We start from the raw sequence: 14,327 nt of genomic DNA on the forward strand, positions 1-14,327 counted from the left end.
TAGTTTTGCATTTGGGATTATAACTGTCTGCTTCCCAAAAAGACTCTGTCACCATGATATGTTGTCCAGCATTTTAACATTTAATCTAGATTTCTTTTAAAACATCAAACTATAAAGCACAACCAACAGAAAATTCTAGGATGATAACAAGTTTATGACATACTTCTTGAGACTAAAAGGCAATTTGGACTAAAATCTTCTTAAAAAGCACATAATATGGGGGCCAGCCCCATGGCGCAGTGGTTAAGTGTGCACATTCCGCTTCGGCAGCCTGGGGTTCGCCGGTTCAGATCCTCGGTGCAGACATGGCACCGCTTGTCAAGCCATGCTGTGGTAGGCATCCCACATATAAAGTAGAGGAAGATGGGCACGGATGTTAGCTCAGGGGCCAGTCTTCCTCAGCAAAAAGAGGAGGATTGGCAGCAGATGTTAGCTCAGGGCCAATCTTCCTGGAAAAAAAAAAAGCACATAATAAATTGCTGATACTGAGCCCAGAAAATCATCTGGAAGCTCATCCATGATTTTGGATATAGATATTAGATATTGGGTATTGGGTACAGATGCATACTTTTTTTAAACCAAATATTTATAGAATTTATCTTGTAAAATAAGTAATTTTATTTCTAGAGTCACTAATTTTTTAAGATGTAGGTGAACAAATTGTATGTAGGAGGCACTCAAATGTGACTTTACATTGTAAAGCTTCACACAGTCTAAGCATTGTCTTTTATCTTTTATTTCTGACTTTTGAGGGACAGGATCTGATTGGCTCCGCCTGCATCAGCTGTCCCCCGCCCTCCTCCCCCCCACCATCCTGTCAGTCATGCCTGCGGCAGGGTCATCTGATGCAAACGTGCCGGCTAGACCCACTCCTTCCTCAGGGGCAGTAGCGGAGGCCCCTTCACACAAGGAAGCAGGGCACAGGCAGGCACCCAGACATGGCTGCTGCAGCCTTGGCTTGGGATAGGTTTGTATCGCTTTGCTGCTGTGAAAGTACTAGAAATGAAAAATGTTCACAGTTGATAAGGTCTCTCTGATAAACACAGAAACTCTGTCTGGCGACTGATCCAGACTGGCAGATGCAGACCCATTTGCTGAGCAGGTTTGAGTTGTTAGGTTCTTAAGTTTGTAGGATCAACAATTTTCATTTTAAGATATGTCCTCACTGAAGATACAAGTCCTATCAGTAATCAGAGCTGAGGACAAGTCATTACTGTTCATGAAACTGCAAGTGAGAATACTGAATAATTGTAAACATTTGACAAATTGTGCTGATGAACTTCAAGGGTGATCTCCCCATGATCATTAATTCTCTGAACATTATAGAAGACGCTAACTGAACAATGTACACTGGGATGCTAGTGTTTGTTCTATCTGTCTCTTCATTTTTCAGAATTTTTTATGGTCCTTTCCCTCATTATTAATGCCAGATGCTTGTCCTTAAAGAAAAAGTGATGAAGCAGCAGCTGACTTAAATTTTCGAATTCAGATGTCAATCACCACCATCCTTAGTGAAAGTAGGAGTCTCAAATTTCTCCTCTCCATTAATGAGAGAGAAAGATGGACAGAGAGAGAAACAGAAAGAGAGAAGTAGTATTCTAAAGCTGAACCTGCAAATTAGGGCAATTGAGAATCTGTCATGTCAATAAATAATTATAATTTTCCCTCTTCTGCAGTAATGACTGATGAGTTTTTGGGGGAATACTAGTTGTTCATGGCATAACCTTTTAAAACTCTATGACTTTTCCATTTTTTAAAGAACGGATCTAAAATGGAAGTTTAGAGGAAAATGCCTCTTTTGAACACAAACGTCCCTTGGTGGTCATCATCAGGATTGTTAAGGAAGGGAAGAGAGATTGTCTAGACTTCTCATAGTCTTTGCATTCACTCCGCTTGCAGCCTTTCTCCATATTGTTGCCAAAGTGCAAATGTGATCCGTTACATCTCTGCTTAAAATGCTTTCTGAGTTTCATTGCTCTGGGATAAGGACCACTGTTATCAACACGAGCCGCGCAAGTCTGGCCTCTCATCCGTTTCCAGGATCATCTTATCTCTTTGCTCTCTGAATTCTGCTAGCTCTGGCCTCCTTGCTTCTTCTTAGCCATGTGCTGCCCACTATCAGCCTAACATTTCTGCCTGAAACTTTTTTCTCTTCCACCACCCTGTCCCACCTTCATTCCATCCCTTTGCCTAGTTAATTTTTATTAATTCTTCAAAATTTAACTTAGCCATTACTTACTTTCTCAGTGAAAACCTTCCCTGTTCTCCCCAAGTTGATCTATCCTATCAAAGCATCATATGCATCTCTTTCAGAGCAGTTTTCACAGTTATTTTATGTTTATCTAAAGAGTTATTTGATTAATAATATTTAAGAATGCCTTCCTCTATAGACTATATGAAGAATCATCTTTTTAATTGTACTTTTTAATTACTTTGGGGGGGCATATATTTTTTCTTTAAAATCTTATGTGGTTTTAAATATTTTAAGCTAATACATGCTTTCAATTCAAAATTAAGAGTAATTGTCAATGAAACCATCAGAACCCTTCTAAAGTGCAAATATAATAAAATGTCACCCCCTTTGGAGAACATGAACTTGGAAAGAATGGAAATGTGAGTTCAGTTTACTTGAGAAATAGACCAACAACAGAAATGCTTCCAACCAGTGCTGATGACCTCTAGCAGTTCTAAACAGAGTCCCATTTCACAGTAGCCTGCCCAAAGTAGATAGGCTTTGCAGTATCAAGTTAGATCTGAGAATATCCGCTTGGCTGTATTACCTTAAGAGCTGTAAAGTAATCGTCACAGGCATGATGAACTGAGAGGCATGAACGTTGTGCAACTATCTGACTGCCACTGATGTTCTGCATCCTGACCACTTTCCCAATACTTCCTTTGATCAGGAAAGTCTTTTTGTGTCTTTGGATAGTCTTCTTCATTTCTCTTTTCCGTTCCATTTTCACGTTTAACTTTTTTTTCCTTAGAGGTGCCTTACTTCTTTTAGATAAAATATGTGAGCTTGGAAAATGTTTAGAACTGTCAAAAGTTCAGGAAAAACAGGAGTAAAACCAATGAATCACTGAGGTAGTCATTAGTAAAAGTTTATTGTTCACTCACCAAAAAGACAGTTTACAAACCAGGAGCACTGACGCGAGAACATGGCAGTTCAGAGGGACACTGTCATAACGCAGCTCCCGGGTGGAGGAAGTGGCTGTGTTTTTTCAGTGATTAGTAACAGTATTAGAATTTTCTCAAATGAAAGAGAATTGGATAGTTACTTCGTATCAGTTTGGGGAACGATTTAAGTTTCACTTAGGATTTTTAGAGGCATAAGCAAGAAGTGACCCAGGTCAAACTAGCCTCACATATCTTGCAAAATAAGCTAAATTAAGCTTTAGTCGTATGACTAAACTGGTTTTGTTTGCTCAGGGAATTTTCAGGCCTGGTCTCCGTTTGTTTTTGATTTTAATAGTACCGTCTTCTGGGAATCAGTGACCTCTCTGTGAGTTTGTCTCACGCACTCAAGTCTGCGCACAAATGCGTGTTTTCCTTAACTGTCCCCCTCAGTTTCGTTCGGGGCCACATTTCAGGCAGCATCAACATCCCGTTCAGCGCTGCTTTCACGGCAGAAGGGGGGCTTGCCCAGGGTCCGCACACCGCCATGCTGCAGAGCTTCAAGGGGAAGGTCGTCGTCATCGTGGGACACGTGGCAAAGCACACAGCAGAGGTACGCGTGCTCAGGACGTCCTGTGCACGTGACGATGAGTTGTTTACCTGCCTGCTATCACAGACTATCTAAAGTAGATTTCTTTGGGAATTGGTCACAAATCAAACAAGCTTTCCAGATGTGTCTATATTACATAGAAGAGTTGGTCCACCTTTTCCCAATGAAAGAATTCAACCTTTTTTCATCAGTGTACAGCATCAGGATCAATAGTAAGCTTAGAAAAATCCAGTGATAGCCTAAGGTGGTGTTTTTAACTGCTTTCTGAAGTTATGAAGAAGTAGCTTCACTTCCTTCCCATGGAAAAGAACACTTAGGCTTGATCGGAGGCTCTGAAAGATGGTCACGATGGGCGTTGTTGGATGTGGGAGTTTTGCTTACTCTGGGACCAAAGCTTTTTGATGATAGAGAATTCAGGAAGGTTATCAACTTTCAGATATGAGGGGTATATGAAACAAAATGGCTTCCCTATCCCCCCGCTATGTTCTAAGCAGATTGAAAAATAAAGAGTAGCAGATGGAGGTCAAAAATACCACCTTTAGTTTTTACAAAAGACAAGTTGGAGAAGATGGTTTCATATGAGTGTGCACTGGGCTTGCTCACGAATCCCCCAGAATTAGAGAACAAATCTAGATGTGGGCAGCGCTGAGCCAGGACGAGGAGGAAGAATCTGCTCCGGGGAACGTAGCAGAGGTGGCCTGCTCCCTGCGGGCCGCTTGTTCCCAAGAAGAAGAAGGGCAGGACTGAGCCTTCACAGTTTACCAAGTACATCCCCCGCTTCCCAGGGCAGAGTGAATAGAGGGACAGAAAGTCAGGACTGTACTTGGAAAATTTCCTCCTCAAAGAAATCGGCAGTGGAAATAAGTATTCTCCTCTAATATGTGCATTCCTCATGTCTGTATAAACTGGATAATCCCAAAATGTAATCACTAGAAATGCACTCACCTGAGACGTTGAGGGCTTTTAGCCACAGGCCACTGTCAGCATCCAGTAATGCTTGTCTCGGAGGGGCAGGGCTGGTGGTCGCACTGGCTCCTGATCCTAAAGGAAGGTTGTCAGTGGTGATGGAGCTGACTGACCACACTGAGGAAGTCTCTGAGAGGTATTAGTTATAAGTCATAAATCACTCACTCCTCCCTTATAAAACTATGTCCAGCAGCTAAATACACCTGTTTCAGGGAAAGCCAATATATAAATGACTAATGCACAATTTTTAGGAAATGAGAACATTTTAGAACTAAAGCTGTAGTATCTAAATTATGTTGATGTAAGCTGTTAAATTAATAATTATTATTATTTTACTACTACCAAATACTGCTGCTGCTACATTAATCTGTATTGCCATATCGTTCCAATCTCAATTACAATACATATCAATACATTCAACCCACAGAAATACTATTGAAAATCACATATTCTGGGTTCCAAGTCATATACAGCCTTAGGAAGAAATCTTACAATGATAATACTCCCAATTATTGCTGATCTTTGTGTTCTAGGCACTTTACATACATTATTTTATTCTTCATAACAATTCTATGAGGAAGGCATTATTCTACGCATTTTACATATGAGAAAAACTTAGACTCAGAGTTTATCTGATTTGCCTGTGTCAGAGCCTGGACTGAAACACGAGTCTAAGTGACTCTACAGGCCACACCCTTAACCCAGTGACCTCTCAAGGCTTGTGAGTCTGAATGCTGCCATTTGTCCTGTTTTTTTAAAATAGGCTTTTTCTGACTTTTCACAGATCACCATAGTTCTTCCTGGTGTATGAAACTAAGACCTGAAATAAACTTTCTTCCTCTAAGTGCTATGAAGCTTAAGGCTCTATTTTCATAAAGCATTCACCATTTGAAAGATGGTATCTAGTAAGTAGACCGTGTATGATTTAATCTTGTTAAATATCCCAAATGTTTCCAAACATTCTGCTTATTGTATTAATCTCCAGACTTATATTTATTCTAATTTTACCATAAAGGTCAAAATATATGTATAAATAGGTAGATAACTTATTTATTTCGTTAAATAACCAATTATAAAGCGTTTGTCATCTGTTATATGCAAGACACTGTGTAAAATGCTATAGTCTATCACAGTGTGAATAAATTTAAAAGTTCAAAATATGAAGGAAATCTGGAGGCATAACCATTCAGATGAAATAATAACATATAATAATAGTGATAAATAAAGGGCCATCACATTCTGAATAAATTAGTCAGCATCTTGCTTATCAAAAACCAGATGCTATCATGAACTGTTCCTTCTCCAAACTCCCATGATCATTCGTACTTGTGGGCAACAGTGACTGAACAAGTTGTATCCTCAGCCATTAATGCTTCAGTCTGTATCAGGAAATAATTTTTGAGAAACGGTTTTAAATATTTCTGTAGAGATGTCTCTTTACCTCTCATCATGAGGCTAAAGAGAACTTTGAATATTTATTTGCTTGTACTGTTGCATCATCTTTTTGTCTGCTGTATAAACCTGGATGGCTTTACTAATGCCTCCCTCCCTCTAACTTGGAAGCTTCTCAATTTAAAGCGTATTTCCTGCGATTCTACTATGTATCCATGGTTGTGCTGGATCTCTTCCATTCACCCCACCTCCCTCCAGATCCATCCTCCACACTTCTTCACCCTGCTCTCTGCCCCAGGAGGCTGACTTCCACGTCTTCTGGCTTCCACTTGGGGAGCTGGTGGGGAACTCTGAGAAGTTACGGGAGGGAGGGAGGTCAGGATATTATCTCCCTGGATTCCGCCCTCAGAAACTGTCTCAGGGTGGCCGTGTCCCTCTATGAAGGGTGACCTTTCTGTCTAGGAAGCTTCTCTGCACTCCTCTCTTTCCAGTCCCGTCCCTCTGGCGCCAGGGCCAAAACAGCTTTGCTTTTAATTCATACGCCAGGGTTACTGCACTATCCCCTACAGTTCTTTACATCCCACCCACACCTTTCTGGTTAACCTCCTTATAAGTAAACCCTTCTCAGTTATCCTAAAGGCTTCTTGGAACCCTGACTGTTACAAGGATACTATTTAAATGCACAGTTTTTCAGAAAGCCTAGGTTAGCTTCTCTGTTCTATTTCTTCCTAGCTGTTAATTTGGGCAAGTTATTTAATCTCTCTAAGTAACAGTTTGTTCATTTATAAAATGGGGAACATAATACCTACCTCATGGCATTGTTGTGAAGATTTCAGATAAGGCATATCAAGTTCAGTGCAGAGCCCAATAGTAGTAAGCACTCAGTTAACTTCAGTACTGTCATTTGGATCGATGTGAATTTAATAAGCACTATTTTAGGTATGATGATAGTATAAAGATTCTAGCCTTTGGGAGAATCAGGAGAATGACAGAGCAGGCAGCTCTAACCTCCCATTCCTCCACAGAAAGCATCAACAAGTAGAAGCCGCACCATGTGGAATAGAAGTGGCAGAAGCAGGCATCCTTTTCTTCCTGACCTTAGAAGAAGCATTCAGTCTTTCACACTTGAGTATGATGTTAGCTGAACTTTGTCATGTTGAGGAAGTTCTCTTCTATTCCAAGTTTATTAAGTGTTTTTATCATGGAATGGTGATGAATTTCATCAGATGCTTTTTCTCCATAAATTGAGATGAGTATGTGGTTTTTTTCCCCTTTCTTCTATAAATGTGGTATATTATATTCATTGTTTTCATGTGTTTAACTACCCTTGCATTCTTAGCACAAATTCCAATTAGTCATGGTGTTTAGTCCTTTTGATATGCTCCTGAATTCAGTTTGCTAGTATTTTGTTGAGGACTTTTGCATCAGTATTCATCAGGGGTATTTGTGTGTAGTTTTCTTTCCTTGCAGTGTCTTCATCTGGCTCTGGTATAAGAGCAATGCTGGCCTCATAGCATGAGTTAGGAAGTGCTCCCGCCTCTCAGTTTTTTGGAGGAGTTTGAGAAGAATTGTTGTTGTTCTAGCCAGAGCAATTAGGCAAGAAAAAGGAATAAAAGGTATCAAAATTGGAACATATGATAATTTCCTAGGGCTGCTGTGAAAAAGCAACACAAACTGAGTGGCTTAAAACAATGGAAATTTATTCTCTCATGGTCCTGGAGGCTGGAAGTCTGAGATCAATGCATCAGTAGGCCGCTCTCTCTGAGACACTGCTGGAATCTTTCCTTGCCTTTTCCCGGCTTCTGGAGGGGCCCACAGTCCTTGCCACAAAATGGGAGAATATTCTTATAAGTTATGTACCTGATAAGGATTTAATATCAGAAGACAAAATCAACACACAAAAGTCAGTTATATTTCTGTTCGCTAACTCCCACAACTCAACAACAGAAAGACAGCCAAATGTAAAAATGGGCAAATTTTTAGACATTTTAGACATTTCTCTGAAGAAGATATACAAATGGCCAAAAAGCACATGAAAAGATACTTGACATCATTAGTCATTAGGGAAATGCAAATCAAAACCACAATGAGATACCACTTCACACCGAAGTGTTGGCAAGGATGTGGAGAAATTGGAACCTTGGTGCATGGTTAGGGGGATTGTAAAATGATGCAACTTCTGTAGAAATCAGTTTAACAGTTTGTCAATTCCTTCAAAATGTAAACATCAGATTTCCATATGATCAGCAATTCCACTCCTAGGAAGCTTCTCTGCACTCCTCTCTTTCCAGTCCTGTCCCTCTGGCGCCAAGGCTGAAACAGCTCTGCTTTTTGATTCATACACCAGGGTTACTGCACTATCCCCTACAGTTGCTTACATCCCACCCATACCCACAGTTCAGCCATAAAAAGGAATGAAGTTCTGATGCATGCTGCAACATCGAGGAACTCGAAAACATTATGCTGAATTGAAATAAGCCAAACACAAAAGAAGAGATATTCTATGATTCCACTTACATAAAATATCTAGAATAGGCAAATTCACAGAGCTAGAAAGTAAACTAATGCTACTAGGGGCTAGGGAGGGGGCAATGGGAGTTTTTGCTTAATGGGTACAAAGTTTCTATTTGGGATGATAAAAAAATTTGGAGATAACTAGTGGTGATGGTTGTACAACATTGTGAATATACTTAATGCCACTGAATTGTCCACATAAAAATAGTTAAAAGGGCAAATTTTTTTTTTTTTTTGAGGAAGATTAGCCCTGAGCTAACTGCTGCCAATCCTCCTCTTTTTGCTGAGGAAGACTGGCCCTGAGCGAACATCTGTGCTCATCTTCCTCCACTTTATATGTGGGACACCTACCACAGCATGGCGTGCCAAGCGGTGCGATGTCCACACCCGGGATCTGAACCAGCGAACCCGGGGCCGCCAAAGCGGAACGTGCACACTTAACCTCTGTGCCACCAGGCCGGCCCTGCAAATTTTATGTTATATATTTTACCTCAATTTTTAAAAAGTTGTAGGGTTTGATGTGTTCAGGCTACCACACTGTCCCCAGTTCTCTGAGCCCTACGATTTTTGGTCAAACAGTGATAGAGAATCTTTCATGAGAGCTGTTCTGATCAGGTCTCATCTTTTTCTTCTGCAGGTATTAAAAACAAACAACAATAACAAAAAGCAGTGATTTTTAAGCCATAGTAGCTCTTCTTATAAGTTTAAATCAGTGTCCTGCAGCTGACAGAGTCCTGTTTTGAAAAGATTGAGAAGGCCACAATTGAATGCTGTGGAAAGAAAGCAGAGGTGAAAGTCCAGTCAACGTAGTTACAAATTATCTTTGCAAACGTTTATGATTTTTATGTCAAACCCATATTTGGACTTGGGAATTTTTTGTTTGCAAAACAGTGGGCACTGATTGTAATTTTTCTCGTTTTATGACCTGGGTAAAAGAACTAGACAGAAAATCCAACAAGTGAAAATAATAAATGAAATACAGCATGGCTCAATAAAAGAAAAAGGCTCTCAATATTGAGTTTAACAAGTAGCAAAATATCATTGAACAACTGCAAGAAAGAATAAGGAACCACTTGTCTGCTGTACGACAGGATTAAAATGACTCGTTTGACATTCAAATTAGGACCAGAACGTCTTTTGTAATACAAATATGAAGCAATTACTCTACTATGACCAAATGTATTGACTCTATTGTCTAAAATCACATAGGAGAAGACCACACAAATCAGAAATATTGCTTATTCTTGTACCTGAATAACTATGATCAAAAGATATACAATACCATTTCAGTTATTTATTCATTAACTATTTCCTGTAATTACAATTGATTAGCAATTAATTGCTATGAGATGGTTTTTATACAATTACCACTTTATAGAGCTTTTGTATTTGGCCTAGCTTCCACATTACCTACATCAGAATACCTTTAGAATCTGCTGCCATTTCTTATCTAGATAAAACATTGCTTTTCCCCAGAATAGAGCAAAAAAAACAAGGACTAAAAAAGATCTTAGTTTAATTAGGGTCCCACGTAGAGGCCTCTGTACCAGAATTAAGTCCTACTGAATCTCGCATGTCGGTCACTCTTTAGCTCACCTTACCCTGCAGGTTAAACAGAGCAGTGAGCTATTGTATAACCAAGGAGATCCAGAGAGTCTGTGAACAAAGCTGTGTCAGCCTCACGGAAAGCCCCATTGTCTTAAGGGAGTGGAGCAGAGTCCCAAGTCTCCGAAATGTGGCTGCCTCCTCCAGGGGTGGGTCAGGTTTGTGCTGATCCTTGCTGCCGTGTGTGAGTGTAATTTGACAAGCCAAACGAATAGTGACTGCATCTGTGGGTAGGATTTAAGGGAAAGGGAAAACTTCTGTATCAAACAGGGGTGAAGTCAGTTCAGGCTTTGTGTCACATTTAAATGAAAACATGGCAAGGTCTCACTCTTGTCTCCTTGCAGAGATAATCATCTTATTAAAACTCACAGGAAAAACTGCAGCTTTGATTGCTATGCTGGAATTCGATTCCCTGGGCATAGAAGAAATACAGGCCAGCATGATACATACAGGAAGCCCCATAAAAGATACCTCTCACACCACTGAAACGTGCTGACTTCATCTCAGAGAGTAAGGGTGTAAATCCCAGGATTAAGGCAATAGCTATTCAGATCAATACGGGAAGGCAGAGAGAGTCTACCATCCCTGTCATGGCTTAAATGAACCACAAGGAGGAACATTGTTACATCCTGAGCAGATTACGCAGATTCAAAGGAGATTTTGGTTTTAACATTAATCAAATATTATCTAGGGGAAAGGCACAGTTTGTTTGGTACTCGAGGCAACCATTCCTCGCACTGCCTGCTCCCGGCCTAGGGTCAAGGCCTCAGAAATCTCAGCTGGACCGGACGCCATCGTGAATCCAGCTCTGTCCTAGAAGCAGATTATCTTGTTGAGCAGGAGTGATGACTTAGCACAACAGCGTGCTTTAATGTGTCATTGGGTTATTTTTTTCTCCTTTGTGGGAAAATAATTTAGTGGATCCAGCTCTAGAGCTAGTGATGGGTCTCAGAGTGGAAGATGGCCAGCAACATGGACCAGAAAACAGTGAAACTCCAGTTGGTGTTTCTCTACCTTTAGTGAGTTCTTAAGAAAACTGTAAACATCATATTGCTGTTAGTCACTAACCTCATAAGACTCTAAAATAATTAGTCTGTCTAGATTATATTTTGTGGTATGAGACCACCAAGATTTCATCCCTGCCAGTGTATCCCATTCAAAAGTTCATCTAGGGAGGAAATTGAAGGAATCTTTGCATTTCACTTTGTCTGTCAACCCTTTGGAAAATGTTAGAAACAGCTCATCTTACCCTTAAAATGTTATATTCTTGGCATGAAATCAGTGTTTTTCTTTTGTCATCAAAAGAAATATTCATCTGAGAACCTAAGAGCCAGTTGCAGTAATAAGCTATGTGTGCTATGATTCTTTGCTTTAAAACAAAACAAAGCAAAACCAAAAAGAGAAAAGAGCAAAACAATATGCATTTCTGAATAACATTTGATTCAGAAACCTAGACAAGAGACAATTTTTCTGGAGGTTTTGTGACTAAACAATGAGAGGCCGATGCTTTCTACACATAGCATATAAAGATTAAATTGAACACGGGACATCTGTTTTCAACTGAAAATAATCTGATTTATAATAAGCAAAGCATGCCATTGCATCTATTTTTAAAAATAAGATAATAGTCCAATTGTGTTTGTTGACACTCCCCTGGAGGCCAAGGTTATTTGGTCTTCGGGTATTAGGTTGGAAGTTAATTTGTTCTGTGATAACATCAGGCTTCTACCCTCCTGTCCCACCCCATTCCTTCCTGGGTCCCTTAACCAAGCTACACCAGGCTTTAGGATACTGTGATGGTCACTGCACCCACACTTTTTGCCAGTCCCTCTTTCTCACTCTAGCCCTGTCTCCATCCTCTCTGGGCTCAAGCTCTTCCTCTCGCCTTTGGTCTCAGGCATCTGAGATTATCCTGCTCCAGGTGTGTGCTCAGAGGGGACCAGACAACTCTGGAAACACTCTAAGCCACTGCAGCATATGCGTTGTCCCTGTGGTAAACTTCTCTGGCTCCGGATAATGTCTACCTAGTTCTTCAGATTAATGTGATACCTTTAAACCACTTTGTATGAGAACTTTTACCAGGTCTCTTTATAATTCTACCTTAAGCATTTTGATAAAGATTGGGAAGCAGATCTCCTTTATGAGTTCCAAATATGCAAGGAATTCTTTCTTGGTCTTTTTAGACCTATAAGCACTGGATATGGTTAAACTTGCTTTTCTTCCTGACTTTTCCCTTTCCTTCTTGTCAGCAAATGTTCTGGTCTACGGGTTTACATCAGATTATAAGGAAACATTTTATATATTAATGCAGCTTGAACACGTGAGACATCATATGAAGCTTAAGAGGAGCAGTGAAAACTCTTTCCTATAACCCTGCGTTTGTTAAGTGTTGGAGGATACTTAGAAGAGGCGTGAACGAACCTCTGTCCTGGAGAGTCCCTGGAGAGACATAGCTTTTTAAAAACATTGTGAAACAAAAAGCAATGTAGAAGTTGTAGTAAAGGAGACTTCAAACACCTAATCCAGACTTTGGTTGTCTGTTTTTAACGTGTTTAGTAGATGTATTCCAAGAAAAGACAGAGGGAATTCATTTCCAATTTCTAGGAAAAACTGCCAAGTCATCATCTGAACCTTGTGATCTCTGGCACCCATATTCATGACCTGTCACAGGATGAAAGTTATCTTGTTTCAGTATGTGTTATTCTATGCACCCACCCTGCCCTCCACAGCCCACCATTTAATTAATTACTCCTTACCGCAGGAATGCTCGTGGCTGAATAAGAAACTAACTAACCGTAGTCGCCCTCCCGCTGACCCCAGAGGTTGGAACCTGGCTGTGATCCATCACAGCCCTCACAGCTCTGAGTCCGAGTTTTTATTGTGTACGTTCTTTTCGGAGCAGAGTATACTGTGCGGAACATGACCAGTGGCTTGGGTACAGTCTGGGTTGCCTGTTCTCAGTTGTCTAGTGTAAACAAAAGTCAATAAATGATTACTGCTGAAATTCTGCTCTCAAGTACTGCAGGTCAAAGGAAAATGTACCGCGAGGCTGGCTGGAGCTCCTGATACAGGGTGGTGTGAGATGATGGAATTTTATCAGAAGAGGCTTATCCTAATGGAGGCAGCATACTTTTTTTTTTATTAGAGTAAGAACTGTTTTCAAACAAATTTTTATATCGTATTTAAAAATATTTTCTCCTACGTTTTTAATGTCAACCCTTTTCAAAAAATTTCCATGTAGCCATTCCAGGGAGGCCTTGTCTGAAAGTATAAGCTGTTGTTAGACACTAATCTGTACACCTGCAGGGAGATCCCAATTCCGTATGCATAAACACCAGGTCACTGTCAATCACCATGAATTTAAAAATGCAGTGAATTAGCATGAAGGAAAACTTCTTAACCTAGAGTCCATCGTGAGTTTTAGAAGGTCTTTGAACTAATTGAAATTACATGTAAAGTGTTGTACACACGTGGCATTTTTTTTGAGATTGATCTGATTGCCAGAAGCCTATGTGACCCCATCAGCAGTGCGAGTCACTGGTATAAATAACTGCTCCGTGACAGACAGTTCACCATGGACACTGTAAAGCCCTGCCTCGCATCCCACTTGGGGACAAATGTGCTCTTTAAGTTTGAATCTGTAGAATTGCAAGGTGTCATAAGGGCTCTCCTGTTAAGGGTGGACTGGGGAAAGGAAGGCAGAGGAAGAGAGGAAAGACGCTAACTGGGTTACAGTGCTGACTGTGGGTCAAGCACTTACCCGTGTGACACTGAGTTGAATCCTCCCAACCACACTTCAGGTGTACCCTGCAAAGTGTGTTATCATTACACTTTTAACAGGTGAAGAACTAGGGCCAGACCAGCTAAGTGACTCATCCAGGGTCCCACAGCTAGCCAGTGAGCACCCTGATTCAAACTCTGCTGTCTGACTGCAGAGCTCCTGCTCTGTCCCCCAAGCCACCCGGCCTGCCTGATTGAAGCGGTGAGGTTTCTCACCTTCGTGACTAGTGGCCCCAAATGGTATGGACAGTTACTATTGGTCTTGCCACCCTGTCAACTAGGTCTCAAATTCCTTCATCCCCCCACCGAGCCCCCTTCTCTCGGGTCACACCACCCCACTGTCCCT

The 14,327-nt window shown here is 40.7% G+C and overlaps 1 protein-coding gene across 17 annotated transcripts in view; it reads left to right on the top strand.

Moving 5' to 3' along the window:
* The window catches only part of TBCK (TBC1 domain containing kinase), a 194,044-nt gene that overhangs the window by 169,897 nt on the left and 9,820 nt on the right, over nucleotides 1-14,327 (top strand). For 5 of the 17 annotated variants that reach the window (XM_003364530.5, XM_070261611.1, XM_070261612.1 and 2 more), the window contains one exon: nucleotides 3,568-3,727. The exons of 7 other annotated variants lie outside the window; for them this stretch is intronic. In XM_003364530.5, coding sequence (XP_003364578.1) covers nucleotides 3,568-3,727 — 160 coding nt within the window. Of the gene's footprint in view, nucleotides 1-3,567; nucleotides 3,728-5,474; nucleotides 5,596-7,107; nucleotides 7,336-14,327 lie in introns of all 17 variants that reach the window. 5 more of the 17 variants (XR_011436778.1, XR_011436783.1, XR_011436779.1 and 2 more) reach the window with 3 other exon arrangements.

The sequence above is a fragment of the Equus caballus genome, chromosome 2, assembly GCF_041296265.1.
Source record: "Equus caballus isolate H_3958 breed thoroughbred chromosome 2, TB-T2T, whole genome shotgun sequence".
NCBI lineage: Eukaryota > Metazoa > Chordata > Mammalia > Perissodactyla > Equidae > Equus > Equus caballus.